General features: G+C 39.7%; 1 protein-coding gene across 5 annotated transcripts; it reads left to right on the forward strand.

The window, feature by feature from the left end:
- The first annotated feature begins 5,467 nt into the window (after nt 1-5,467).
- Nucleotides 5,468-27,929, forward strand: ANXA11 (annexin A11). Of its 5 annotated transcripts, none has more exons than XM_050335865.1 (16): nt 5,487-5,537; nt 13,228-13,301; nt 14,547-14,607; nt 15,727-15,839; nt 17,173-17,514; nt 18,036-18,123; nt 18,523-18,617; nt 19,063-19,176; nt 20,285-20,375; nt 20,492-20,571; nt 20,755-20,811; nt 21,696-21,789; nt 22,548-22,643; nt 25,288-25,346; nt 25,922-26,044; nt 27,174-27,929. In XM_050335865.1, exons 3-16 carry the CDS (start codon nt 14,556-14,558, stop codon nt 27,231-27,233), a joined length of 1,464 nt encoding a protein of 487 aa, XP_050191822.1. In that variant the 5' UTR covers nt 5,487-5,537; nt 13,228-13,301; nt 14,547-14,555; the 3' UTR covers nt 27,234-27,929. The 5 variants fall into 5 exon arrangements, 4 of the variants coding, with proteins under 4 accessions (XP_050191843.1, XP_050191822.1, XP_050191812.1 ...); XR_007631489.1 differs by lacking the exon at nt 5,487-5,537 and adding an exon at nt 24,196-24,215 and having other exon boundaries at nt 10,210-13,301; nt 27,174-27,258; XM_050335886.1 differs by lacking the exon at nt 13,228-13,301 and having other exon boundaries at nt 5,468-5,537.
- The last annotated feature ends 56 nt before the right edge of the window (nt 27,930-27,985 follow it).

A 27,985-nucleotide genomic window follows, 5' to 3' on the forward strand; every position in this document is an offset into this window, starting at 1 on the left:
GATGTTGCAACCACTGGAGTTACCTGCTGCCAGCCCAGAACAACCCTGCTGCCCTGTACAGACTATAATAGAGTATAGGAAGTGCTAGAAAAACTGTCTTTATTCAAATTTGACTTATATTTTTGCAGAAATTCTGCTGCAAGCCAAATATCCTTCAGCTGAAAATGTAAATTTTGAAACATACTGTTGAAATACAATATATGGTTGGGTAAATCTTTTTAGCTTCCTGTGAATTTATCAGAGAACCTTGCTCTTCTTCTGCCCAAGAGAAATCATCTGCTCAACTATTGACCTGATTTGAAAACTCTTTGATTCTGCTGAGTGTTGGACTGCCCAAGCTGCTTCACTCTCTACTTCCTGGAGATGGAAGATAAAAAAAAAAAAATGTAGGCATGTGTGTTTATGTCACATAAAGCTCCACCCAGAAACTTTGTGGGGCTGGAAGGTCATTTGCAATGATGAAGCAAACAGTTCAGAATGTTATTAGAAACTGCCACAATTGACACATAAGAATAAATGGCTCATCTAGAACCCATTCAGATGGGGTTCCCAGTCAGGCAAGTGAATTGCATTCACAAGTACTTTAAAAGGCAAGCAAATATTTATCTATTTCCCCATACTGCGAGCTTAAACTCTGCAGGTGTAGGTGGAGTGTGTGTGCTAGGGCCAGCTCAGTCGGTTTCTGTGAGTTCCTTTTCCTACTGGCTAACTCTACTACTTAGAATTAAATGTTAATTGGAGTTCAGAATTCAGTTTTACACAAGATACAACTTAAAGCAGAAAATCTAAACAAATGATAGAACATCTGACTTCTAAAGGGCTGAACTAGTGACTTCTCTGAGTGTGTGTGGCAAAGTATCAGCCCACCAAAGTAAGCTGCCCATCAAGCAGTAAAACACAGAGCTGTCCAATTGTAATACTGTAAGGGTTTAATGACAAGTTTCTGTTAATACAAAATGGAAACTAAAGCACTTCCATCTGTTACTCCTTGATGAAAATGTTTATTTCAAGGCTATATTCTGCTGCATGTGAAGGGTAATTGTTTACATACAAATGCATGCTCAACACTCCATAACTTGCACAGCCTGGAAAGTAGAATTCGTTCTTATCTTAATGTGAATGCCTTTAGTCATAATGGAAGGTGCTCAGATTGACAGACTCAGAGATCAAAGCTCACAGCATGATTGTTTTGGGGAAAATGCAAGATAGCTGTAAGCAAATTATTTCAGCAAAAATCTTGTAGTGTGAAGACCTACACAAACCTAAGGTAGATGCCCTTTGATAATGTAGTCTGTACAGTCCACCACAAGTTCTATCACCTTTATTCCAGACTAGTGGCAATGCAGAGACATTAAACATTGCAGTCTCCCCACCAGGGACTGCAGAAGTCAGTTCAGCTAAGCTTGCCTCCAAGCAATGGATTTTAAGCGGTAGAATTTTCTCAGGAGCGTAACACCGATTGAGGGTAATGCTGCTACCTAAATATCAGCAAGCCTAATACGCTAGTGGGCACAAAGAACCTGCAGAGGAACAAGCAGGGGAGAAAAATACAAGTAACATGATATTGTCTTGCAGGGATCTGGTTTAACAGTTATGAAGAAGGGAAAATGTGCGTTGAAGAGCTGCAAGCTGCAGGAGTTAAAAACCATGTGCAAAAACCAGTAAGTATAAAGCCTACAGAATGCTCAGGAGTAGTAAAAAACCAAGGAAGGGAAATAAATTACTTTTGTCACTAAAGCAGAGTAGAAGTATTTGGGCGACTGTCTTTCCAAAATCTCCATCACCTAACAGGACTGTAAAGAAGTGAACTACAATCTAGAATGACTGTGAGAGAACTCCCTTTCTCATAAGAGGAAGTTGACAAATGATGCCTATCAGTTCCTTAGGGCTCAAAATGGATTTAGGCTGTATGGGTATGTACCTTCAGAGCATCTGAACCTGATCAAGTTCATGCAGGAAGCTTGTGGGGTAATCTGGACCATTCAGATTCCAGGCTAGAACTCCCAAAAATACACCACAGCCTGGCTGGCTGGTACTCAGCATTCCCAGGTTGCCTGAAAGACAGTGTTATAATACTTGCAAATTTTATTTTATTTTTTCTTTTGTATTTTCTTCTTGCTTTTAGTGTGTAAACACTCACATTGTTTTTTGTTGGGTTTTTGGGGTTTTTTTGAGTTTTTACCAGTGGAATATTTTAGCAGTGGAAATGAAATGCTGTAAAATGAATATGGAAAAAAGGAAGAGTGCCTGTGAAATCGGGAGTGTTGATGTTGGTTATTGTACTAGTTTCCATCACTCTGTTCTGTTTTGTGTCCTGTTATGGCACAAATCCACTTGGAAATGTACAAGGTTGGAACTAAAGTTTGGAAATGCAGTGCTTGCAGGAAATGCTGCTGTGATTTTTGTGGGTTCTCCCACAAAGGCTTCTCTGTTTGAATTGGTACTGAGTCAATATCAGCACAATGTCGGTATGACTATGCTTGTGCTTGAGATGACATGCCAGCTCTCACCTATCCCAACACCAAGGGTTCTAGGCCTCATTTCTGCTGTCTTATCCTGATTGTGGCATCACTGTCCACATGCATTTGATTTGAAATCCTAATACAGAGTGACAGTTTTTAATATCAGTAAAAATAAGCCTCTGTTCAATTGCATGGCAGATGAGGTTTGGGTGCTCTATCGTGGTTAAAAGCAGTTTAAATATTAAACCCCAAAAGGCTGTAAAAAAATAAAAGGATATTAAAACTTGCTGGTAGTCTTCTTGTAACTTTAACTGGTGAAAATATCCTTTTTTCCTCTCTGTAATAGCTGCACAGCTTGGTTGCCACAGTTACCTTAGGAACTCTGTGCTGCCATGGTTCCACTTCCAGGCTGGGTTTAGGATTCCTAAACTGAACTGATTGAAAACCAGTCTTAAAAGGTATGTATACAATATACATATAATAAATACATGTAATACAGTATGTTATACTGCACGTTTCTGCACTTTTCCTCTTGTAAGCTCTTAAGGAAAGTGCCTGCAGTTACGTTATGCTCTAGAGAAGCAGTCAGTCCAATTGTGATTTAATATTTACTTCACCGGTAAACTGTTCTAACATACTTTTTGAGATTAAATGTGTTACAAAGATATAGAGGACAGCCCTAGTCAGAAACATTAAGGCTCCTAGATCTACCCTGCTGGTAGGAAACCATGATACAGTTAAGCTGATCTAATAGGGTCAAAGAAAGCCTGGCTGGAAGTGAACAGTGGAAAGGAGAGGGTGACCTTGTCCCTTTTTGGCAGCAACTATTCCGTGAATGTCTCTGTGGGAGTATCTGATGTAATGCTGCTGAAGATGAGCAGAAGTGGGCTTTATGCTGCCCATAACAAATTTTGCAGGGAGAAGGATTTGCTCAAGCCAAAGTTCCCAAAAAGTGTGGGCTAGGAGGTTATCATTCCTATGGAAAAATTTTCAAAAATAAAATACATTAAGCAAATGCCTCATTCCCTGACTGTCTGAAAATGACAGGTTGTGAGGTTTATGTACACTGATTCCCTTGTCAGAAGAATATTCCAGATGCTGCCATAGCTAGTCCAGTTTTCCGTTTATGAATGCAGCATCAAAGGTGTGGGACTTCCAGTCACTGAGGCTGGATAAATAGGGAGATTCATAGAAGTAAGCCAAATCTGGACCTTGGTTAAATCCATGGAACATTGCAATTGACTTCAAAGTGAGCACAACCTGGTCTGGAACGAATACCAGGCTGGTTGCAGCAGTACAAGCTTCTTCATACATCCCTTCCAGCCTAGGCATGATAGTCAAAGGGCTTTTCTACATGAAAAAATAGCAGTACTGAAGTTGCAGAAATACGGGTTTGTTTTTTTTTCTTATCCTGCTGGAAGAAGAAGGAACCCTTTGTGTAGGGTCACTGTGTCCTCATCCGATGGGAGTAGCAGCTCCCCTGAATGGCTCCTAACCTGTTTCAGTCAAAATTACTCTGGTTAACAGAACTCTTCTGTTAGAGCTCATGTGGCCTCTTTTGGCTGACACAAGTGAGAGGAGTTAACTCCTAAGAGAAGCAATACCAGCATATTGAGAGGACAAAGATCCCTGGCCTTCGTTCGATGTGAGCTGCTTTGCAGGCACGTCTCCATTTTTCCATCTGCATCAAAACCTGTGTCGATGTTTAGCTTTGCCTATTAATCAGAAATGTATTTAGACCAGTAAGGCTTAAAATAACCTGGGTATAAATTCATAATTCTTGCTAAACCACAAAAAGCCAATGTGCTGGTTTTGGCTGAGGTAGAGTTTACATTCTTTCTTCACAGTGGCTAGTATGGGGCTGTGTTTTGGATTTGTGCTGAACACACTGATAATACAGAGATGTTTTTGTGATTGCTGAGCAGCTCTTACATAGAGCCAAGGCCTCTTCTGCTTCTCACCCCACCACCGAGGAGGCTTGGGGTGCACAAGGAGCTGGGAAGGGACATGGTTTAGCTGACTGCAACTGACCCAAGGGGTATTCTGTATCACATGGCGTCACACTCACTATATGAAGTGGTTGAACAGCAGGTATGCTTTAAGAAGCATGAACGCATCTATCCAAATTAGTTTCATTCTAAATGAAATCACCTGTTAGAACGCATATGTATTAAGGAAGCAAGTGTTGGAAAGGAGGTTCAGGACCCTGTTTGCAAAAATCCCAGCTGCAAGGACAAGTTCATTCCCCACCCCAGTTGTATAATGCTCTGATTCAGTCAGATAATGCTGTGCTTTCTATTTTGATTAGTGTCTTGGCAAGCAAAATGTAGTTGGAAAATGCTAGTCCTTTTAATTTTTCCTTTTTATTATTTTGTTTTGTCCCTCTAAATGCTTCCATGTGAGCAACTTCACTCATCCTAAAAGAATGCATGTAGGAAAAAAAAAAGATGTTTATTGAAGCCTTTAGCTAGCACTGCTTGTACTAGAAAAGGTCAACATGAACGATCTCCTTCCTCTAATTTTTTTTGGTAGAATTTTACTCAAGGAACACGTATATAACATATGACAAAACGGGGGTTTCTGTCCCACCCTGCCTGGAAGGCATGTTTTCTGAAAGGTCTTATGAATTCCTGGTGAGAACAGTCCGGTTTGGGGTTTAAATCCGATGTTACAACCTTGACTTGAACCGTAGCGTCCTTGGTTTCAGCCGTGTCACCTGGTCCCTCCGGCCACGCTGTGCCCTCGGGGAATGCCCAGGATGCCCATGGGACGGGCGGAGTTCCTTTCCCCACCAACCCTCCCCCCGTGTGTTTTGTTTCTTATCAGACGGGCGCCTCGCTGGAAGCCGCCTCTCGGTCGGACCTGCTGTGCTGCGTTTCCAGTTTCCAGTCGCGGCCGGTGCCCGCCGCCTCCCCGGCAGGATCCGCACCGCCCGCCCTCGCACCGCGCCGGGGAGGGCGAAGGCGCCGGGGCCGCCGCGGCTCCTCCTCCTGCTCCTCCTGGCGCTGCCCCGCCCCGCAGTGCCAGCGAGCAGCCGGGACGGGCGGCGGCCGCAGCTCATCCGCAGCACCCGCGGTAGGCGCGACCCCCGCGGCGGGCCGGGCCGGGCCGGGCCGGGCCGGGGGGCGAGGGACAGCCCGTGTGCGGGGCCGGGCCGTGTCCCCGCAGGGACGGGGACCTTGGGGCGGCAGGAGCCGGGGTGACGGGCAGCGGCCCGGAGCTGGCGTAGGGGCTGTCGGGGCGTGCTGGAGCTCCGCGGTCGGTGGGAAACGACTCGTGTTTCCCAGGGAAGTGGGGTGGTTTCGGAGGAAGAAGGGGTGTTTCGCTGTTGTAGTTGCAGTTCGGTACTTTGCCTGTGCCCGTATCTTATCTCGAGCTTGTAATTTTGATGTGTACAGTTAGAAAGCAGCCTAAGATGGTAGGCTGGATATTACGCAATGCCTTTTTTTTTTTTTTTTTTTAATTTCTCCCCCCTCCCCCGAAGGTCCCATTCTGCAAACTGTAGAACTTCACTACCTCTTATACTTTACTACTTCTTATACGACATGTACTTAGAGTGCTTTGAAGACACTTAAGCGTCTTAAAACCAAAACTCTTCAACTCTTGCTACGTGTGTGCGACAGAAAACCACACAAACATCTTGAAGAAAGATGAAGTTCCTCTCTGTCCCCATCCTGTTTCTGGGAAGTAAGGGAATATTTTCGTGGGATATGTCTTTATTTTTTTCTTAGATTAATGGTAGTTCCTGGAAGCTGCTTCCTGATAAGGAGGGACAGCTGAGGGGCAGCGTTCTAGAGGGAGTGGCGGAAGCATGTAAGGCAGCTCAGCCTGAAAGGAGCCAGATGCACTGGGGCAGAAAGACTGAGCTGAAGGTGTGGAGAGAAAGCAGACTGGCAAGAGAGAAGAAAAGTGCTGGTGCAGTGTGTTTTGGTGGAGGAGCTGATTATTAGGGTTTATGCCTCTAAGCACCTGGCCACCATAGCAGGTGGGAGGTTCATTCTCTGACAAGCCCCAGCACAGTTATTTTCTGTTGAGTGAGTCAGTGCTTTACTGGAGTACTCGTGGTAACATCAGAAACGGTGCAAAACTAGTGTGAGTGTATGGCTGCTGTAAAACTTGAGTGTGTGAACGCTTCCCTATAGCTTGACTATTTCTATAATTTCCTGTTTTTCAAGCTGCTGTGACAGTCATGTGGACCACTCTCCTCCCACTGATGCAGCAGGATAACTTGCACTGAGCATTGCTTCCCGTTTCACCTGTGGCCCTGTCCCCACTGCATTTCTGTTGAATTTTTTTCTTCCTGAAAGTGCCTCTGTAGCTACTTCTTGTGACTTCCCGCCCACCCTGCTCCCAAAGCACTGGGAGAATTTGTTGTATAGAAGACCATAAAGATTCAGCAAGATTTTGAAGGGCCTGATGATTTTATGTCAACAATATTTATTCATCTTTCTCTTGTCTGACCTCATGCCTCAGTAGGTACCTCATGACGTCAGAGGCCAAAATGTCTCTATGAATCTATACTTAAAGTTTCTGGAGTAGCCATCACATTTATTATTATTATTATTATTATTATTAGTTTGTTCTCTATAGTCCCCAGAAGTTTTGACTCATTAGACTGGAAATTCTGTGAAATGTCAAAAGTCACTAAAAACTATAATGAAACCAGCGTGGGATGAATATATTTCAGGGGGGCCTTTATGCAGTCAAAGAAAAAAACATTGTAAAGATGTAGTGTTAGGTAACAACTTAAAATACCGAACTTGATCTACTACAAAAAGCCAAACCAATCTGTCTGCTTTGAAGTTCACAGGAGATGCCGTTTCCTAGACCTCTAGCAAGTTTCAAAAAATGGAGCTTCCAGAGGGTCTGTTGAGTAATATTGCATTAATCAGAGCTTATGTAGTTTTAGTTCTGTGATAGAGATCTGGGGATAAAAAAAGGAAGCTGAAGTTAAAGTAGAGTTGTAATTGAAAACAGCAGATGGTTTAATTGTGGCTACAGAAATAGCAGGGCTTTTGAACAATTTGAAGGTTTCATTTATATTTAGCCAAGGCTCTGTATAATCATCTATAGAAACTTTCCTGTCAGATTCAAATTGCAGTTAAAGGCTTCCATTACATTAAATATACAACTGAATAATGGCGCCAGTGTAATTTCTTTTTTTATTTCATACATTTATGTCAACTACCTTGAAACATGTTTCTTATTGGATATATTTTAAAAATGTATTATGTAAACTGTTGGAAATAAGGACAGAGACTTGTTAGCTGTATGTAGTGACTTTTGAGTTTCTCTTGAAGAATGTGGTAAAAGACTTTTTTGGAGGGGAAAAAAAAAAGAAAAAGCTGCATGTTTACCCCTCAGTGAGCAACACTTTCACCTGTTTGAAACTGGAGTTGTTGTCACGCACAGTAGGGAAGGTCGTCCCTTTGGTTTTGCCAGTTTATTTGAAAGCAGGTGTGTCTGATGTAAATGCTGAATTTCCTTCAGGCAGTTGCCCAAGCTGGGAAGAATGTAATGCAGTGGTAAAAGTTGTAGATAAGCAAATCAAAGGACAGCAATAACAATAGAGCTTCTATTGTTGCTCCATGTTTGTTCCAGATTTTATCAGAGCTCACTGCAGAATCTTGATAAGAGGTTAGGTCCTGGCAGGGACAAGCCTGGAGTCACTTATGGGTCAGAGTAGGGACTCACTGGTGTCCGTCTAGGACACAGTTTTTATTACGTGCTTGTGATGACCAAGCAGCCAATCCTGCCTGTGCTTAGCAGCTGTTTTTTTGTTTGCATGTGTGAAATTGTATCCATACTGTTCAGCTGTCACAGGTGCTGAGTGTGGACCAGATGCTAGTGACTAGATTGTAAAGTTAGACTGAATAAAACAAACACAAGCCCACACAGCCTCACTACCTGACCGCTCCCTGTACGGTGCAGAGTGTCAATGCTGTCCAAAACATAACTATGTTCTTTTCTAAGATACACAAAGGAAGGGAACTAAGTCCCTGCCAAATACTGGCTCTTTTTTCCCCGTCATGGTTTCTCTGATGGAGAGAGGAGATACTGTCTTAAGGGAAGGTTAAAAGTGTTTTGGTTTTTCGTTGTTGTGTTTGTGGGGTTTTTTTTGTTGTTGTTTTTTGTTTGTTTGTTTGTTTTGGTACAGAGTGTGGGTGGTGGGATTTTTTGAGGGCATTGGGGAAGTGTCACTGGTAGGTCATTCTGTTCTTTAGCTCAGTTGTTCTCTTGAGGAAGCACCGGACTTCACCATTTCCTTTATTTTTTGCAGTCATTAATACAGTTCATCTGTAGGAGAGGTGAGCATCTAATTTGGGCTTTTCAATCTGAACTTCTGGCAGTCTTAAGAACTCTCAGACAAACCAATCCCATATTAAAAATCTAAATAAGTTTTAAAGCTTCTGAAGGCCTCTGATTGTGCTAAATCTTTACTGTAACCATACAGTCAACATGCATGTGAAGTGATACTCGCTGTGATTAATTTCTGCATCCCAAAGACCTTTGCCTTGGGTAAAAAAAGCACGTTAATTTCGAACTGTGGTCTTGCTAATTGCTCCAGATTAGGTGTTCAAGTTACCTGAAGCAGACAGCACGAATATCCCTGTTATTGTTGCTAGAGATAACAACTTTAAACTTGGAACATTGCACTTATTGTGTAATCAGTGCACCCCTCTATAGTCTGAGTAACTGGTTATTGGTTACACTCGGCAGTGTTTTAAAAATACTCGGTTTTCTACTAGCTAGGAGAAGAAATGCATCTTACAAATGTTAGGACTTAGGGGGAAATACTTATTTTTCGGTAGTATGCTTTGAGGACCAAGGCATGCTGATCTCAAGTACAGACTAGGTTTGAAGACCATTGTCTTGCTTTCTTTTCACATTGCTTGCTTATGGTTGTTGTGAAATACCTGTCCTTCTCTTTTACTACCCTAAATTGTTTTTTTTCTTGAATAAGTCTGTTCCTGGAAAGAATTAATGAGCTGTAAATCAGTGATTCCCTATAGTGTGAAATGAACGGGGGCGTGTCCATTTGCTCACTGATGAGTAGTAATCTTCCTGGTGTTGCTGGACCACTGTGTGCGTAAACCTTCCCTGTCTAGAAATCATGAAAACCATCACCTTTAAGAAAAAGTTGATGTATTTGCACACTCATATTTACCTCTTTTTCATCTGTGGCATCCCAAGTCTGTCAGCCTGGTGTGGGGCATGGAGATTTTCTGTGCAGGGTATGGTGCATCCATACAGCCTTTAGCTAAGGTCCTGTGCGGGTCTGCCAGTGTGCCTGTCTTTGGGAGTCGTCACTCAGACAGCTTGCTGTTATTTGGCTTCTTCTTTGCAGCCCAAACAGCATAAATATGGCAAGTATTGTCAGAGGACTTTTGTTGTCCTTTTGTTCTACTGCCTCGAAGGGCTGGGGAACACTGAAACCCTCCTGTTTTTGCAGTGGGGCCACTCTCTGGCTCTGTGATTCAGGCTTGGGCACAGCAGCTAATTAAAAATCGTTGGTGTGAAATGAACAATCAGGTATTTTTCTAGTAATTGTTTTAGGGCACTGAATGTTACACTGTTGCTTTAGTTCATGCAGTAATTGGTATGTACCTATTCTGACTTGCACAAATGATGTAGAAATTTGTTGTTGCATGGTGGAACTTAAAATAGAGCATAAATCCCTGAGGCATTAGTCAATTGGAAACATAATTCAGACTATTTATAGCATGACTGGTTTTTGCAACAAATTATTTTTATGACAAGTTATGAGTTTGAAATAGAACAATCTCATTCCATTATTTCTTCAAACATTTCATAAACTTATTTTGGTATTATTTCTTGCTTCTTGTGTTGTTTGGAGACTGTATTTGTATTGTCATGTATGTTTTGACTTGTATTTTAAATATTCCAAGGACAATATTGCAAGAGTGTGCTGCAAAAGGAAACACTTGTATCAGGGCAGAGTAGGAAGCCAGAGTGAAATCACTCTCTTGGAATTAACTCATGTTTTTGCTGCATATGGGTTGTCCTTGCAGCTCAGTTAAGTTCCTTGGGTTTTGTTGCCTTGAGCATATGTGTAGGGCTTCTATCACTGGAAAGGTTGCATGAATGTTCTTATTCAACATTTTTGTAGCTTACTTGTGGCTTATGTGTCTGTCTTTGCATACAGCTTTTCTTTGTTGGACTGGCAACTGCTCTCCTTTACTTTGACTAAGTTTTTGTAAGTGCTATTTTCTGATGCTCTTTCCTGTTCCCTGCTTATGCCAGAAGGTCAAAAAGTGCTAGATTATCTTCCAATAAAGTATTTCTGTAATAGTAGTGATTATGATGATGTGAATTAGAAGGATCATTGAAACTGGCAGTGCTCGAGTTGCAATACTAACAAACAATTGAAATGGACAGTTTAAAAAAACCCTCTTATTTGAATTTGTTTCTGTTTTGCCATCTATTCAGAGCTGGTTTGCATTTTTTTTTTAAGGAAACTTTTCCTGTAGGAAGTGGATGATATGTTAGTACTCTTTAAATACATGTTCTTGGATGAAGTCCAGTAAAGGTGAACAGCGAGTGATAAGATCTGTGTAAAAGAGGTTTCCTGAGTTTTGGGTGGCATGAACTCAGCCCTGTTGGAAGAGGAACCCATTCTACTAAATAACTTTTTTTTGATAGTGAAAGGAAGGCTAGACAGGGAGTCACATACACAGAGGACTTAATGAGAAATGAAAATTGCAGGGCTTTTTATCTGTCAGGATGAAAAATATTTCACCTGGTACAAGAGAGAACAACTTGTATGCTGCAGTGCATGAGTCAAAGATAAATCTTGCTCAGGCTCGTAAAATAGCAGTTAGCTGGTATGATGCTGACTGTGGCTTGTCCTTGTCTTGCAAAAGCACAGTGGTGTGTGCCTCGGTTCATATCTGATGAAAAACGACAGCATATTGTAAGGTGATAAACTCTGTTCTGCTGGTTTCACAATCAGGGATCAGTCTCGGAGCAGGCACTGTAATTTATAGCTTTAGGCTGCCTTTTCTACTGTATCCTGGTAATTAACCTTGTGGAGGAGTAAAGGCCAAAGGTTTCACTTTACTCGATGTTCCCTGTGAAATGGGCATAATTAAACTAATTATTTTTGACAAATAAAGGTCATGGTTTCTCATCCACTTTTTGTCCTCAAATTATTTGAACCTTGGCATAGCTGGAGCCTGAACAGCAGCCACTAAATAAATTCCAGCAATGGGTGTGAGTGCAGTTACTGAGCTTATTTCTGTTGTACCTTGAAACAGAAGTTTTCTGGCAGCCTTACAATTTTATTCTATACTTCTACCATCATTACATGTAATTTGTATCTCTGTTAAAAATTTCTCCAGTTGTAGTCCTTTTTCTACTGTGCTGTGTCTTAGAGAAGCATATTTTCAAGATTGCCATTGAAAGTATATTACAGATTTAATCTCTTATGAACAGGTCTGTTTCCTCTTACTTTTGCCAAGCAGCAGGAAAATGCTGAAGAGCCTGAGCACTTCGTGGCTTGCAGTGATAGCCATCAATGTTCACTGTGGGAGTAAAACCTCAGGTCTTTATTTAGAGTCCTGAGGTCGACCTCCAGGACTGAACACTGGAAATGGGGAGAGGACCTTAACAGTATTTGTTCTGTATTTCCTTCAGGGCACTCCTTCTTTCCATGTGTGGTTTGGTTGTTTGGATTTTTTTTTTCCTCCTCATATGCACTACTTTTTTTATGACTGAGCAAACACAGACCTTGCTGTTCCTGCATCCTCCCACGCAATATTTGTATAGCAGGGTGGATTTCTGTATCTCCTGTTTCCTGGCCTGTGTCACCACTTTGTTGTCAGCAGCCAAGTGCTGCTTGTCACTAACAGTTTTAGTAAGATGTTGTGGATTTAGCAGCAGAAAGTTTGGAAGATGGGATTAGAAGATGAAGTGGAGACAATGTTGTGGGAGTGGTTGGGAAACTTACCTTTCTATGTTAATATTTCTTAAGCTAGAGTGTTGGCCAACAGAGACTCGGTGAACTACGGAAAAGGTGGTCATCAGGGAGGTTTTTGAACACGAGAAGTCAGTGTGTTTGTGGATCTAGTTTGTCTGGAATCAAACCAGTCTGGGAAAATTTCCCCTTGGAAAGGTCCTGGATAAATACAGTGTTTGAAAGAAGCAAGTGGAACATTTTTATATAGAGAGTAACATTTTTTTTCAGATTGCTAATGAAATTAGCTGTTACTTCTCAACCTCAGCTTTAATTGCCAAAAGGCTCTTTTAATCTTTTTTTTTTTTCAATTTAAAATGAACATTCTACATAGGATTAAAAGCAAGTAAACAACCCTTCTAAGAAAAACAAGGCCTATCCCAACCTACCACAAAACAAACAAACCTTTTGCCTTAAATCTGTACCTAAAGCTTTATTCAAAAGGCATCTTAAAATTTTTTTTAATATCCTGTCATTGTATTTGCATGTGAAGCTAAAAAAATAACTAAGAAAATAATTATGGTTGTACCCAAAGAAATAAAATTAATTTCAGTGCTATAATAATTTGTATCTAAAAATGTACACACATTGACATTATGCATGCTAAGAATCTAGATTGTGTGTGGGTTCCTTGTTTGTTTTTTGAGTGACTTGGTAATAATTGTTCTTTTTTATTTTTTATGCTTTATTATGTCAAGACTGTTACTGAGTTAGAGAGGATCTGAAGTGCCAGGCTGCCTTCTCTTGTTTTTTTTTTTTTAATCTTTTTTTCTTCTGACCTCTCTCCAGTCCTGTGCACCTGTACCTCCTGAGAAGCTGTATTTGCTTATTGAGTCTGTTAGACACTTTACATACGGGAATAGGTAGGTAGGGTTATAACTTTTGGTCTCCTCTGTTCATTGTGGTTTCTCTTAGTTAATTTCTCTCTCTTTAAATTTAAATTAGTGCATGCAGCATGAAGTCCAAACAGTTTTTAAATAAAGTGAAGATTCTCTAATTGTATTTTCTTTACTTAACAAAAAAAAAAAAAGAGTATTTTTCCATTCCATTGTTGCTGTGCAAAAGAGCCATGCAAAACCAGAAGGGGAAATTAACGTGATTATACAAAATGAAAACAATTCCACAAGAGCAGCACTACCCCCCCAACCCAATCCAAAACAAAACTCCACAGCTGAAATCCAAAACATGGCAAAACAAACCAGATGCAAAAGGCAGTGCTTTAGGGGAAAGAGGGAAAGAAAAGAAAGGGATAGTTTGCACAGCAATTCTAAAAATAGACAATAGGAATTGTCACTAAAAATAACCTCTAAAAAGTTAAGATTCAGTGTGGATGTTTTCTTCATCTGGAACAGGCTCCTTGAGTTACTTTTACCATTGTTCCTGAGAGTTGTTTTGTTGAAAATAAGGCCTTTTGTATTCTGGAAGACAGTTTTAATTTTGTCCTTCATTTAGCTGTTCTTCCTTTTTGACCTCCAGTTCTATTTTGAACATCTGATGGCTGTGCACTTCTGTGCTGACAGAGCCACTATCCATTTTAAGAGATCCAGTTTGTTCGAGTGATCTTATCCTATCACTAAACCCTTCATATTTTATGACAGCGCTGTAAGCATGAAGGTGTATCCCTTGTGCTTCTTACTCTGACCTTGCACTTTAGTAGGTGTCTGCATTTAGATGCCTTCTAACACTTCTTACACAGTTACTCACTTGAGATGTAGCTTGTTTGTCAAATGATTTTCTACTCTTGATTAATCTCACTGTTCTGTATAGGCTGCAAACTTCTGGAGATTTTAATATCTCAATAAAGGAAGCATGTTCAAGTAATACATCCTTAACAGTAGAACAGACCAAGTAAGCAGTAAGTAGCAACTGGAACAAATAAGAAAAGTAGTCTGAGGAGTGACTCTGCAACTGCATAGCTATCTGAACGTGTTTATCAGTCCAGCAAAAGGAAATGGTAAAGAGATTTCTCAGACAAAAGCCTGGGCAAAGTGGGCAGTTTTATGTCTTAATTTTGGTAGTTGGCTACTACATGCATGTTGCCTCTTAGTTGTATGTGGTGTAATGAGTGAAGCATTACAGAAAATAACTGTATCACACGTATTTTTCAGATCTTTGCAATGAGTTACCCGGGCTATCCCCCAGCTGGTGGATATCCACCAGCAGCCCCAGGTAAGTGCTTAGATGAAATAAACTTCAAGTGGTAGTGGTGGTCCAGTCTGGAGAGAAAAGGTGGCATGGACAAAGAACAAGACTGCAGGGTATTTTCTTGACTCACCAAAGCTTTCTGTATGCTCTTGTTAAGTCCTATTTCATCTGGGCTGGGGATTCTGATTTATCTAATATATGTGCTCTGCCATGTGCTCATATAAAGTCCATTTTCATTCATCTCAGATGAATCACACAACACTAGGAGATGGTCATAGTTTGAAAAATTTCAGCAAGTGTCCAAGGATCTGTTGGTACTGAGTCGTGAAGGTAACTGGTGAGAAAAAGAAGTATGGGGAGGAATCAGTCACACTACTTGAAACCATATCCCACAAATAATTCGGCTCTTTATTATGAAATTATCCTCAATTTGCTATTTTTAGGCAGATTGCATTCTTAGGTTGCATATGGAAGGCAGAGTGCTGTTAGAAAGAGTAGCAAGCTGATATAATATAATACCAAACTGATAAAATATGCAACTACTGCTTGTTTATCAGTGTGTACTTCACAGTTTTCAGTATTGTTGATAGAAAGGACTGGAGCCATGCAGTGGCCAGGGTGGAGTTAGGCAAACTAACTCAGGAAGGGGAAGTGATGTACACTGAAAAGCCACACTACCAGGGAGGATAAATTCTATTTTTCAGCAGAGTATTCTGGTTTAAGTTAGACCATACTACTGTGTGCAGCCAAGTTTTATGACTTGGGTGTTTGTGAATAGACTGTCGTGCTCTGTGGACATCTCTCAGATTAGCAGCATCAGTGGAATTAATAATGTCTTCCTACTAGACAACTGTGTAGTTTAAGTGAAACTACTCTCTAGTGAAAATATGGTGTTTATAGTATTAAGTCTTGAGTATTAACCTTGAAATAGGTTTATAGTTGTTTTAAATGAGACCTTACAGATTAGGACATGACTAGAAATATCCAGTGAGATTTCTCTTTATATAGTAATTACACTGCTACCCTGCACCTCTTCATTTGATTTTCTTGTAGTGTTGAACACATATTACATTAGAAATTTAAGTGGTAAGAAGTTTAAAAAGGTATAGTTTCTTGTTTCAACACAGCTGTGTTTGATTTCAGGTGGCAGTCCTTGGGGTGGTGCTGCCTATCCACCTTCAAATCCACCTCCAATTGGTCTGGAAAATGTGTCTGGCTATGCCAACCAGTTCAATCCCAACCAGATGGCTGGAATGGTGAGTTTGCTTTCATTTAATGTGTTTTACTGTGACTTCTTAAGTGCAAAGTTGTGTTTCTGGCATTGTCACTGAAAAGTTTATCACTTGAATTCTATGCCTTTATGTCTGTTTAGGTGTTGAACATTCAACATCATCTCTTGAAGCTGCAAGCTATTCCTTGTTTTAGCAAAACAGAGCACTAGTTAAATGTTGATTTAGTCTAGCTTCAAAAGTCGTGGACATAAAGTATACATAAGTATAACTTGGCTTTTGCTGTGTAGAGGAGTAGGGAAAGAGACTATTAACACAGAGTATCCTTTGTTAATATATTCACATTGGCAAACAGAGTCCAGATTTTACCTATTACCTGGATTTTGCCTAGTCAGAGTAAGGAGGTATCAATGACTCATCCTTGAAAAGAATGTAGGATTGACTATCTCTTATAAGCATTGAAATTTAACAGATGGAAGTAAAAACCTTCTACATTGATTGAAGAAAATGCAGACGTTTCCAATGTGATTTTTTTTTCGTAGAATAGAAGTGAGTGACACTTCTGACAGCGTTCAGTCTTCAGAAATCTGTTACGCTGCATAACAATTGCAGTTTGTAGGAAGACATTTGCATTATAGATGCCTTCCTGAGACAGTGATTAAATGAAGTGATTTGGCAGCCAGCAGGCAAAATGAGCAACAAACTATCTAGGGTGCACGTGGCAATATCCACAGCAACTAGCTTCTGATAATACTGCAGTCACTTAATGTCAGTTCTGGTCCCTCTGTAGAAGAGGGGTCGAGTGTGTCACGTGCGAAGATGATGTTGATGTGGTGTATCTTTGTGGCAGTTTCAGCAGAAGTCTCTCCAAATGTAGTTTGTGAAATCCTTCAAGTTGTAAGACTGAGACACATCGAGTATCTCATAAAACAGCCAAAGGTGCCCAGAGGAAGACCCTTGCACTCAGGGGATGCTGTGATCATGCAAGGCAGCCATGGACAGAGAAGGATTAAGCATAGTTTTGTGCTGCTGGGATTATTTGGCTTAAGTTTTCAGAATCAGAGGTGTGTGGCCATGGGTGTGCTTTGGTGGGAGTGGTGTGGGATGCAGTGGCAGTTACGTGTCTGGCTCTGCTTCTTGATGCATGGCAGCTGATGGTTACAGTAAAGCAAGAGTCAACTCAACACAGGCAGTTTTTTTCCATGTTGCTTGCCAGTAAGGCATGATTAGTGCAAAGTTCTTTTGCAGATGTGGAAGTGTCTGTGTTGGTGAGGGGGGAGGTTGTATGTATTGAGCACGTTACTGACACTCAGCTGTTTGTACCCCTTCCTGTCTCTTGCTGCACTGGCTGTCACTGCAGGCGTCCAGCCTGGCAGGGACCTTTGGAGGAAACGCACCACAAGGCATGTATCCTTCAACACCCGGGGGTTATCCACCAGTCCCTCCAGGTGGCTTTGGGCAGCCTCCACCAGGACAGCAGCCCTCCTACGGGGGGTATCCCCCATCAGGAATGCCAGCTTACCCAGGATACCCAGGCCAGCCCACGCCACCCCCTGGTCAGCAGCCTGGGAGCTACCCAGGACAGCCACCGGCAGCTTACCCAGGGCAGCAGCCCATGCCAAATTATCCACCAGGTCCAGCTGTGAATCCATCTGTGCCCTCTTACTCAGGAACTACAGGGCCTGCAGTCTCTCCTGTAACAGTAAGAGCATTCACTGCCTTTTTTTTTTTTTTTATATATATATATATTTCTCTACATTTTCTTCATTGTATTAGTGTAAACCAATCCTCAGATTGAAAATAAAGTTATGAAAAGAAGTTTGAGTGAAGAGAGGGAGAACCTTTTTAAATGGAACAATATAGATGTATATGACTTGAAATAGATGGTATTTTACTACATTATTCAAGAGGAAAGATTCGAAGTGAATTCAAATTTAATGAATCTTGCCTTTCCTAACTTTATGAAAGTATTGCCAGTTGTATGTACAGTATCATCAAACCTTAATTAATGGACAGCAGATTTAATGTCAATGAACCTGCTTGACCTTGCATTAATTTGTGTTTAGAAATGAGCAATTTTTTTTAAGTAGGGTTGATTTGAGTTTTCTGTATTACTTTTCTAACAAAAAGAAAATTGGTAACAGTGTGCATTTTTCCAAAGTAGTAAAACACCATATTTAACTGTTTAATGCTAATATGCAGCTCAACTTGATCTCATTTTAGCATGGAAACCGAGGCACAATCACTGATGCACCGGGTTTTGACCCTCTGAAGGATGCAGAAGTCTTAAGGAAGGCCATGAAGGGATTAGGTGAGCAGTCTGTGGAGTTACATTTCAGTTAAAAGTAGAATTGCAGCTTGATTCAGCACTGATCTTTCTCCACTGTCATGCATGTACTGAGTGGGATAGTTCATGTCATTGTCCTTGGTTATCAGAAGAATTATTGGAAGTTCATTTAGGCATAAACAACATAATGAGTTCTGTTTAGGTTTTTGTTGAGGTTTTTTGTTGTTGTTGTTGTTCTTACTGTGTTTGATTGGGGATAGAGCTTAAAGTTCTGTGGCCGTACACAAGAGTAGATACTGTAGATGAATTAAAGGCATACATGTCCTTCAGCTGGGTTTAGAAGAGTTAGGATCAAATGGAAACAGAAAGCTGAGTCGTCACATGACGTGGTGCTCATTCTGTGGTGTCTGTGTGCATGTACAGGAACCGACGAGCAAGCCATTATCGACTGTCTTGGAAGTCGTTCGAACAAGCAACGGCAGCAGATAATGCTGTCCTTCAAAACAGCTTATGGAAAGGTAAATACATCATGAGAACAGAAGGAAGAAGGAATAAGAGCCTACATTCCTTCAGTGGAAGTCAGAGGGCTTAGTGTTTGGAAAAAACGGATTGGAAAGAGCTTTAGGGGAAGATGGTTCGTAAACCATAGCTTGCTCAGGGTGCTACTTTTTACCCACTCTTGAATTCTTCATGCAGTGTTTCAGATAAAACATGTAAAGCAATTTCTCTCCTAAATGGTTACTTTGGCTCTTTGATCTGTGCAGTCTATTTAATTGGACCTTAATTATCTCAATGCACATATTACATTATTCTGGTTTTAGTGTTAAGTGGAACAGCTTTACTTCAAAGATACATTATTGGTGCTTGTGCCTAAAGAATTCTAATTAAAAATGCATATTTTTCATGTTTACTTTTGTTAAGTTTGGTCTTTATGCATTTTTCCTTGTTTTTCCTTGTCATTAGGATTTGATCAAGGATCTCAAGTCTGAGCTATCAGGTAACTTTGAGAGGACAATCTTGGCAATGATGAAGACACCTGTGATGTTTGATGCTTATGAAATCAAGGAAGCTATAAAGGTTTGTGTAGGAGATACAAATTTATAAGATAGAGGAAATAGTTGAGCTGATAAAATCTTTGGTTGCCATTTAAAAGCTTGGACTTACCTTCCCTCCTCTCTGTCAGGATGTTCAACCCACTGTTTGACTGTTCTGTACTCTGTTTCTTGGAGGTATATGGTAGTAAAATGGAGAAATGTTATTCCCACAGGTTAAAGACTTATTAAATAGTTTGTGTTGTAACAAAAAATATGTTGATGAAGAAATGCTCAAAAAAGGCAGAAACTGAGTTCTAACAGTCTGTGCTGTTCACTTGCTACATAGTCTTGAGTAAGGCACTGAGGCAGCTCTCTTCTAAGCCAGCCACTGTATGGGGAGCCTTTATTTCTGGGGTTTTTCTTAGAGCTGTAATACAACTGGTTATAAACCCACTCAGGGGTTTCCAGAGACTTTACACTTGGTACTCACGAATAGTTCAGAACATAAGGTTCATAAACATTTTGGTCAGTATGTACCCTTTTTTTATCTTTTCTCCCACCTCAGAAGTGTGTTTTTCTATCTCATGCTGAGCCTTTTCTAAAATATTTGTGAAAGTTTTGAGTACTTTATAGCAATACTACTATTTTATAAACATTTAGATTTTGTTAAAGAAAACCAGGTCAAACATTTGTATTTTAAGACAATGTTTGAATGAAGGTCAGTACATATATTTACGTGACCTTTGGTCACAATATTAAACTATCTATGAGGATGAAATAATATTAGCTGTCTTGTAATTGCAACTGCTATCTATTAGTTAGTGATTAGTTACCTGTTAGAATTAACAAATTATTCTTTAATGTTAAAAAAAATGGATTCTTAAAATGTCTTAAATCTGGGATGAAGGATGACATTTTTAAAATGAAAGTTTGTTTTCCTAATTTCAATTATCTGTTCAGTTTTGTATCTTTAATACATATCTGTGTCTTAGAAACATCATAAGTAATATTTAAATTACTTGCTTTGTCTTTTTCTATACAAGGTTATATTCTGAATTTTTTTTATATAATTTTATTACATTTCTTTTATACTAGGTTGTAGAAAAAAGATGAGAATCTGAAATCTGTTTTCTCCTCATGCTTTGTTTTAGGGTGTTGGCACAGATGAAAATTGTCTCATTGAAATCTTAGCTTCTCGCAGTAATGAGCATATTCAGGAACTCAACAGGGTCTATAAAGCAGGTTAGATTTCTTCCATTCAAATTTTCTTCTTTTTCTTACTTAATCACTGACTGATAACAGGAATTTAGGAAATGAGCAGGGATGTATGATGATTCATGATTTCATCTTTTTTCCAGAATTTAAGAAAACCCTGGAGGAAGCAATAAAAAGTGACACATCTGGACACTTCCAGAGGCTTTTAGTTTCACTTGCTCAGGTACTTGCCTGCTGGGATTTTGAAATTTGGTTTGTGTGTGTTTGTAAGTGGGGGGATTTCTGGTTGGTTGGTTGGTTGGTTTTGTTTTGTTTTTGTTTGTTTGGTGGTGGTGGTGGTTTTTTAATTTGAAAGGAGCCCATCAAAGCCCATCAGTAACACTTCTCAATCTTCTAATTCTTTCAGGGAAACAGAGATGAAAGTACAACTGTTGACATGTCTCTTGTCCAGAGAGATGTGCAGGTCAGTAGAAATGCTTCATCACTTCTAAGTACAGTGAACTCGTAACACTGCAATTTGACTGTGTGGTTTCTGCTTACTGTTAGTTTTGGACACCTTGTGACTTCTCTTACAGTGCTTAATTTTCAGTGGATGGAAGTGATTTGAAAAACCCTGATGGAGCATTAGAGCCGTGTAGGTGCATTACAGAGATGAAACTCTTGGGAATAGAGTCCACAGGATATTTTTCTTCCATTCTGTCAGCTCTCTGGCTTTTCCAGGTGTTTTATGATGCCATTGTGCTGTTTATTAAGGAAATTGCCCAAAGAGATTTGAGGTGCTCTGTGTGTGGATTAAATTTTAATTTATATAACAACCACTTTAGCTTTTGTGTGTTAGTTAAGGAACTCTGGAATTTTGCAGCAAATGACTTAGTAATGCTTGCCCAGTGACTTTTTCTGTATGTTCCATTTCCCCACATAGCAAAGGGAAAACGCTGGTTCATTTTAGCGTACTACTGTCACTTAAAGAGCAATGTAATTAGCTTTCTACATAGTATGCCTTAGCCAAAAGACAAGAATGTCCCAGAACACACCTAGAGGTGTAGAGAAAAAGCTAGATGTAAGGACTACTAGGAAGAACAGTTTTCAGGTACTTTGTAAACAATTTCCCTTCCTTTAGTAATCTGGAGACTCTTGTGTTTGAACACTTAAGCATCAAGATAGAAATGCAAGCAGAACATATTATAGGCAAGTTAGAATTAGTTGCTTGCTCCTGTTTTCCAGCAGTACGTAAGTTAAGAAATAAGTATAAAAAGTGGAGAGGCTGTAAGGAAGCAAATCTGTAAATCAGCTGTTCAGCCTGACTGTGTGTCTGAGTAATGAAGTGTGAATTCCCTCTGTGCTTAGGAGCTGTATGCAGCTGGAGAGAACCGTCTAGGAACTGATGAATCCAAGTTCAATGCCATTCTGTGTGCAAGAAGCAGGGCCCACCTCAGAGCAGGTAATGGTGTCCTAAATAAGCAGGAACTTGATTTTGTTGCGTGTAATGGTGAAAATGTACAACGCCACTCTGCCCCTGAATTTCCCCCATCTGTAAAATGAGCACAATGAGATATCAATGAAAAGCCGAGTGAATTCTGCTTTGAAAAGGGTAAACAAATGCTACATGTTGTAGTCATCTTTCTTAAATATCAGAGCAGGTAGAGGTCATGCTTGTTCAAATGTTTCTCTGACAAAAGAATTGACAAACTAGAGTTGTTTCAGCTTTGCATACTTGTGCGTGCACAAGACACTTGCAACCTTCCCTTCCCCTCTTACTTGTTAGTATTAGGTGTTACATCAGTCTCTAGTGGTGGGAATGTTTTAGTAACTACACTAGAACTTTTAACGATATTCTATTGGGGTATTGAGGTGCTTGAATGGAGGAAAGGGGTGTGTATGAGAACCTGAATATTTTCTTCTTAATTTTATTGACACCCAAAGCCTTTCCTAGAAGAATTTTCACTGTTTCCCTTACAGTGGTTTCTTGGTCTAGCCCTTTAATAATAAGGACAAAACTAGACAAGCTACAAGGAGCAAGATAAGGTGTAAATGGAACAATATGCTTGATAGCACAGCATTAGTCTTTGAGATGATAAAACTTGTGTACGTTATAGTATCAAGTTGAGAAACACAATTTAAAGTGAAGCCATCCAGCATGTACCAGTGCCACCCATTTTTGCAAAGCTAACTCCTGAAAACTCTCTTTTCCATTAACAGTCTTCAATGAGTACCAGAGGATGTGCAACCGGGACATTGAGAAAAGCATATGTCGGGAAATGTCTGGAGACCTGGAAAAGGGCATGCTGGCTGTAGGTATGTGCCATCTTAGCAAGTTCATTTCTGGTGTTCTGCTACAACTGAATTGGCTCAGATGGCATCTGTGGCTTCAGATAAGGATGTTCTTGTTGGTAGTAATTCCAGTTTCCTGCTTTTCATGTTGAGCTTTCTGTGAAATCACTTGTGGTTGGTAAAGTGGGGCACTTAATTCACCTCAAAATGACAGGTCAGGCTTTTGCCACAGGCAACTACAGAATTTAAATTTCACGTGTTAAAATGAGGAGAGAATTATTAACTGTACTTGACACTGTTTTAAGAAGTGAAGAGAACCTGTACCAACTGCTGAGTCAGGGTATTTTCAGCTACTGAGAATGGAGTATTTGGGACAGCCTTGGAAATCCAGCAAAATATGGGCATTGGCTCTGATTAGTTACCTCTGCCTGTTTTTAATAGAAAGAAAACTTAAATTTGATTGCAAAGGGGTTATTTTTTTCCCATTTCCTGTGTTTACAGATTTGTTAAATCTTTGTTTTTAATTGCCTCCAGTACTGAGGAGTGAAAAATCATACCTCACATCTAGTGTTGTCCCTTCAGAGCTCATCATTGATTTCCATGAGGTTGGGACAAGGCCTCCAGTTGTTGTGTAGTAGTTTTATCTGAAATGTTTTACTTTAGATGTAATTGTGAGCCACTTTCTCGTCTTTTGTCTTTACATCTCCATTTCTTTTTCTGTTTATTACTGTAGACATATTGTGGTACCTAGAGCTCCTCCTTTAAAGGTGTTTTTCTTTGGTTTTAATATGATAGTGATGTAATGAGAAAACAGCAAAAAAACCCCAAACCAAAACCCAGACATAAAACCCTCCTAAAACTCCTACCAAAATAGGAAAAATGATCTTTCATCACTTGGAAATGAGATATGAGAGGGTAGTTGGTTCAACTGCCAATTGTTTAGGACACAACAAATTTTTTTCATTGAAGTTTGCAACAAAATCTTGCAAAATAGGAACCAATTTTAAAACTCTAATTGTTTTCATTCCTCTCTTGTGCATATGTGAACTGTATAACTACTGTTCTTACTCTGCTTGCCACAGTGGCACTATACCGGTCTATGAATGACCCAAACTGGGTCTAGCTCATTGTGTGTTGATACATTTGCAGACGTTTTCCAGGATTCAGAATATGTCATCTCAGAAAGTATTGTTATAAAAACAAGCTTAGGGAAAAGAGATATTTCACAGTGTTTGTAGAAAAAGATTGCCTTGGTAAAGAAACTTTATTCTCAGAGTTTGGAAGTAATTTGACTTAATGGAGCTTTGCAATGACTTGACAGGTCTCCATGTAGATGGATTCAAAACTGAGACTGTATCTTGCAAACAAGTCAATAGCCTTCAGAGCAAGGCTTGTCATTAATATTCACTGAATAACTTCCTTTATTGAATAGATTTTGTGAAGGTTTTTCTATTTATATTTGTACACACATATATCTAAATCAGTCAATGATGTTAACATCATTTGTTCTGTGAACCTTATTTGCAGGAAAAAAAGGTTTTCTAATTGAAAATATTTAATTTTGCTTTCTTTAAAGCTTTCTGGATTATACAACTGGTAACTAACAATAACATCTTTAAACATCCTAAAGTGCAAGTGTGTTGTTTTAGCTAAATACAGTGATACAGAAATCTGCATTTCATTTTGTCATTCACTTTTGAATAATATTATATGTATCATTAGCAGTTGTGTGGTGAGCTGCTATCTCTCATCTACATTTTCCTACTCAGAAAAGTACTTCTTCCTGTATAGAATGTGTGTTGCCGTGAAATAATATTTAGGTTTACCCCTTTGATTCTGTATTGATTTTGTGTGATTGATTTTGATACCCTTCTGTGCTATAAAATGTCAAGTGTGGTCTGTGTTTTCTATAGTTTGCCACGGATTGCATGATTGTTTACTTGTAACCAACATTGCACCAATGCGTAGATTTCAATTCTGATGAGAGAAGGAGGATTCTTTCATTATCCTGATTACCAAGACAGTGATTTGATTTAGGTTTTGCTCTTTCAGATTTCTAATGAACTGTGCTAATTAAATCTAAAATCCAGTCATCACTAAATGAGCATGTTAGGAATTTTTCAGTCCTGATGAAGTTGGTGGCTAAAATAAAACTTTAAAATTAGGGTTATGACAGCTCACCCTTAAGGGGAAGGAAGCACCTAAGACTCTGCTGTCGTAGGTGGCTGCACAAGTTACATTAAGGCATCACTCAAATTTCCACACTTTGCACGTGCATGGCTTGAAAATTCAGAACTAAGAAGAAGCTAGGAGTACTATGTGTTCCTTCAAGTCTTCTGCCACCTTCTTATTCCCACTGTTTCCTTCATAAGCAAGAATCTGGTGATTAGACTTTGAAGGTTCATTGTGGCTGCTTCACACTAGATGGTTTCTAGTGACAGAAAAGCTTGCTTTGAACCATGAAGTGTCAGTTCTTTAACTTTTAACTGCAGCTACTGTTTGGATTAAAAACCATTTCAATGACTAACAGCAGGAGTGGAAGCTGCATTGTATCAAGTATATGTTTATGTAAAAGTAAAGCAGGTGACTATGTAGGATAAAGTGAAAAATTATTGAGTTCTGATTGAGGAGGAATGTCTGATTTCTGTAATACTGTTTCTTTTTGCAGTTAAGTGTCTCAAGAACACACCAGCTTTTTTTGCAGAGAGATTACAGAAAGCTATGAAGGTGGGTGCCTGGGACAAGTTACATAAACTTATACTGTGGGGTTTTTTTTAATTCTTGTATAGCTCATTGGAATGAACTGTTCAAGGGATTACTTTTTTTAGTGGGTAGATGACTAACAGGATGCAGTCATTATTATGAAAGACTGGAAAAATCTAGCTAATTTGATCCACTTAACAGAGAGATGAATACAATCATACATAAAACAAAGTCTTCACTTGGTAAAGCATAAATATGCTTAAAACTAATTGAAATTAGTATCTCTTAAGTAGGGAGGTCTAGGAGAAATAAATAAATAGGCCATTAAACTAACTAAATTTTCCTGTCCCCTTGTACCACTGTCAGTCCCCTTCTTTTTTTTCAAACTGTTCTTATGCAGAGAAATTACTTAGTGCCCTACCATGAAATCTAATTTGTTGAAGCATGACAGGTCAAATTATTTTCAAGCCTACTGAAGTCAGTGGGGTTATGCTAGTAAACAGGTATTTTTGGGGGGATGATTTATTTTTATTGGTGCTGTATCATACAGCATTTCCACACATCATTAATACATTACATTGCTGTTTGGTTCGTTTCAGGGAGCAGGAACAAAAGACAGGACTCTGATCCGAATCATGGTGTCGCGCAGCGAGGTTGACCTGCTGGACATACGTGCAGAATACAAGCGGATGTACGGCAGATCCCTCTACACGGATATCACTGTAAGACCTGGAGTGTTAATCTTCCCTGCCGTGCCATCCTTCCTGGGGGTAGAACATGGATGCTGACACTGAGTAGCTGTTAACTGCTCTGAGTGTAGCTGGCTGTGTTGGCTTGCTGCATTCCTCAGGAGAGTGGAGTCTGACATGCTGGAGGACAGCACTTGCTTTTGCATGGGGGTAGGTGAGCTAGAAATGGGAAGGAAACTAACAGATAAGGAAGGGAAATTGGTCCAGAGAGGTTTCAAAGACCTGGTTTCGAGTCTGGTCTCTGTCTCAGTCCTGAATATGATCTTGTAGAAGCCACTCAGTCCTCCAATTGAGTAACAATGGTGCTCTACTTCATATGTGTGTTGAAAGAATGTAAAGCTCCTAAAAGTCTTGTAGAGGATTGCTTTCTCTTTCTCTTGAAAATTCAAGATTTTGGAAACAGACAAAACTTCAGATTCTTTAGCACTTGATCCACCATCCTATTGCTGTTAGGAGCTGTAGCAACAGTCAAGAGGGTGCCTGGACAATGGGAGAGTAGTAAGAGCTGGAGGAAAGTGACTGGTGCCACCTTCATTTACCTTGTAATGAGGGTGCCAGATCTATTAAGCCTTGTTTATTCCTTCTGCATTTGACACTGAGGGGCTGTAACTTTGGTGGCATTTAGAAAGAATCCTGCGAAGATTCTGAAGGAATAGGTGTGTGCCAAATGTCTTGCTTTGCTTGCTAGTGTTGCTGCCATTTGCCACAGAGGATTACCCAGCAGGAGCTTTTGTCAAGTGTGTAACTCTGAAGATGTGCTTCTACAACAATGGTTGCATGTCCTGTAACCATCATCGTATGAGTAAAAAGCAGTGAGACACTGGTGGGAAAGCTGTGCATCGTTCCCTCACACACTTCTCTTTTGTTCTGGCATTCAGAAACAGAACAGGCCATACCCATTTAATGGATTGAACTTAGTCAAAACTTGGTGTCAGCAAATGTGGAGCATGCAGGCACATGGTTATGTGTATGTAAACTCTGCTTCTTATTTATGTAAAAGTAGAGCCAAATCATCCCTGGAAAGAAAGTTCTTAGTTCTTCAGCCCTGGTTTCATCTCTTTTGGTTGTTCTTCAGCTTTTCTTTTTCTGGGTTTCTTTCCAGGGTGATACTTCAGGAGACTACCGGAAAATCCTACTCAAGTTGTGTGGTGGAAATGACTAAATGGAGCATTGAGCTTTTCTTTTAAAAGCTACTATTTTCATGGTTTTGCTGTAAAGCATCTTTGATTCTCCAAAAGTAAATATGTAATGACTTGTTTCTTCTAAAGCAATTGCATTTTAAAAGATAATATTGCATATATCTTCAGTTCAAAAATAGTAGGTAATAAATGCCAAAAACGCCCAAAATACCAAGCTTATGTGCCATCTGCTCAGGATTCTGTATAGCACTCTCAACAATCCATGAATGGCAGGTCATTATTTCTTTCCTGCTTATATCATGCTGAAATAATGTTTGTTTTATAAAACAAAAATCACAGTTGTATGATTTAAGGTGTTGTTTTGTATAAACATTGCATGCCATTTGAATGCAAGTTTTATATATATGGTATGCAGAGTTGGTTTCAGGCTGTCTGACTCCCTGATATGTGGAGATAGCAGCTTGAGTTTCTGTGTCTAATTAAGACACAAAAGAAGTTTTAAAGAAGTTTTGTCAAGTTCTGTTTTCTTTCCTTGATTCTTTTCAAGGAAGATGTGTTCCACATTTCATTCTTGCGAAGGCAGCCTGTCACGAGGCAGTAGTAGTGTTTACAGCAGTAAGGATTCTATGGTTAATGTTTAAAGGTTTTGCATTGTGCCTTAAATATATGTATGTAAGAAGAGATTATGAAATTAAAGCTGTCTAAATCTTTGCAGATTATGCTTTTTGGTGTTCATGTTGATTTATTGTGTGAGTAATGACTCACTTTATGTAAC

This window comes from Myiozetetes cayanensis, unplaced genomic scaffold (genome assembly GCF_022539395.1).
Source record: "Myiozetetes cayanensis isolate MyiCay16 unplaced genomic scaffold, myiCay2020 scf10, whole genome shotgun sequence".
Lineage (NCBI taxonomy): Eukaryota > Metazoa > Chordata > Aves > Passeriformes > Tyrannidae > Myiozetetes > Myiozetetes cayanensis.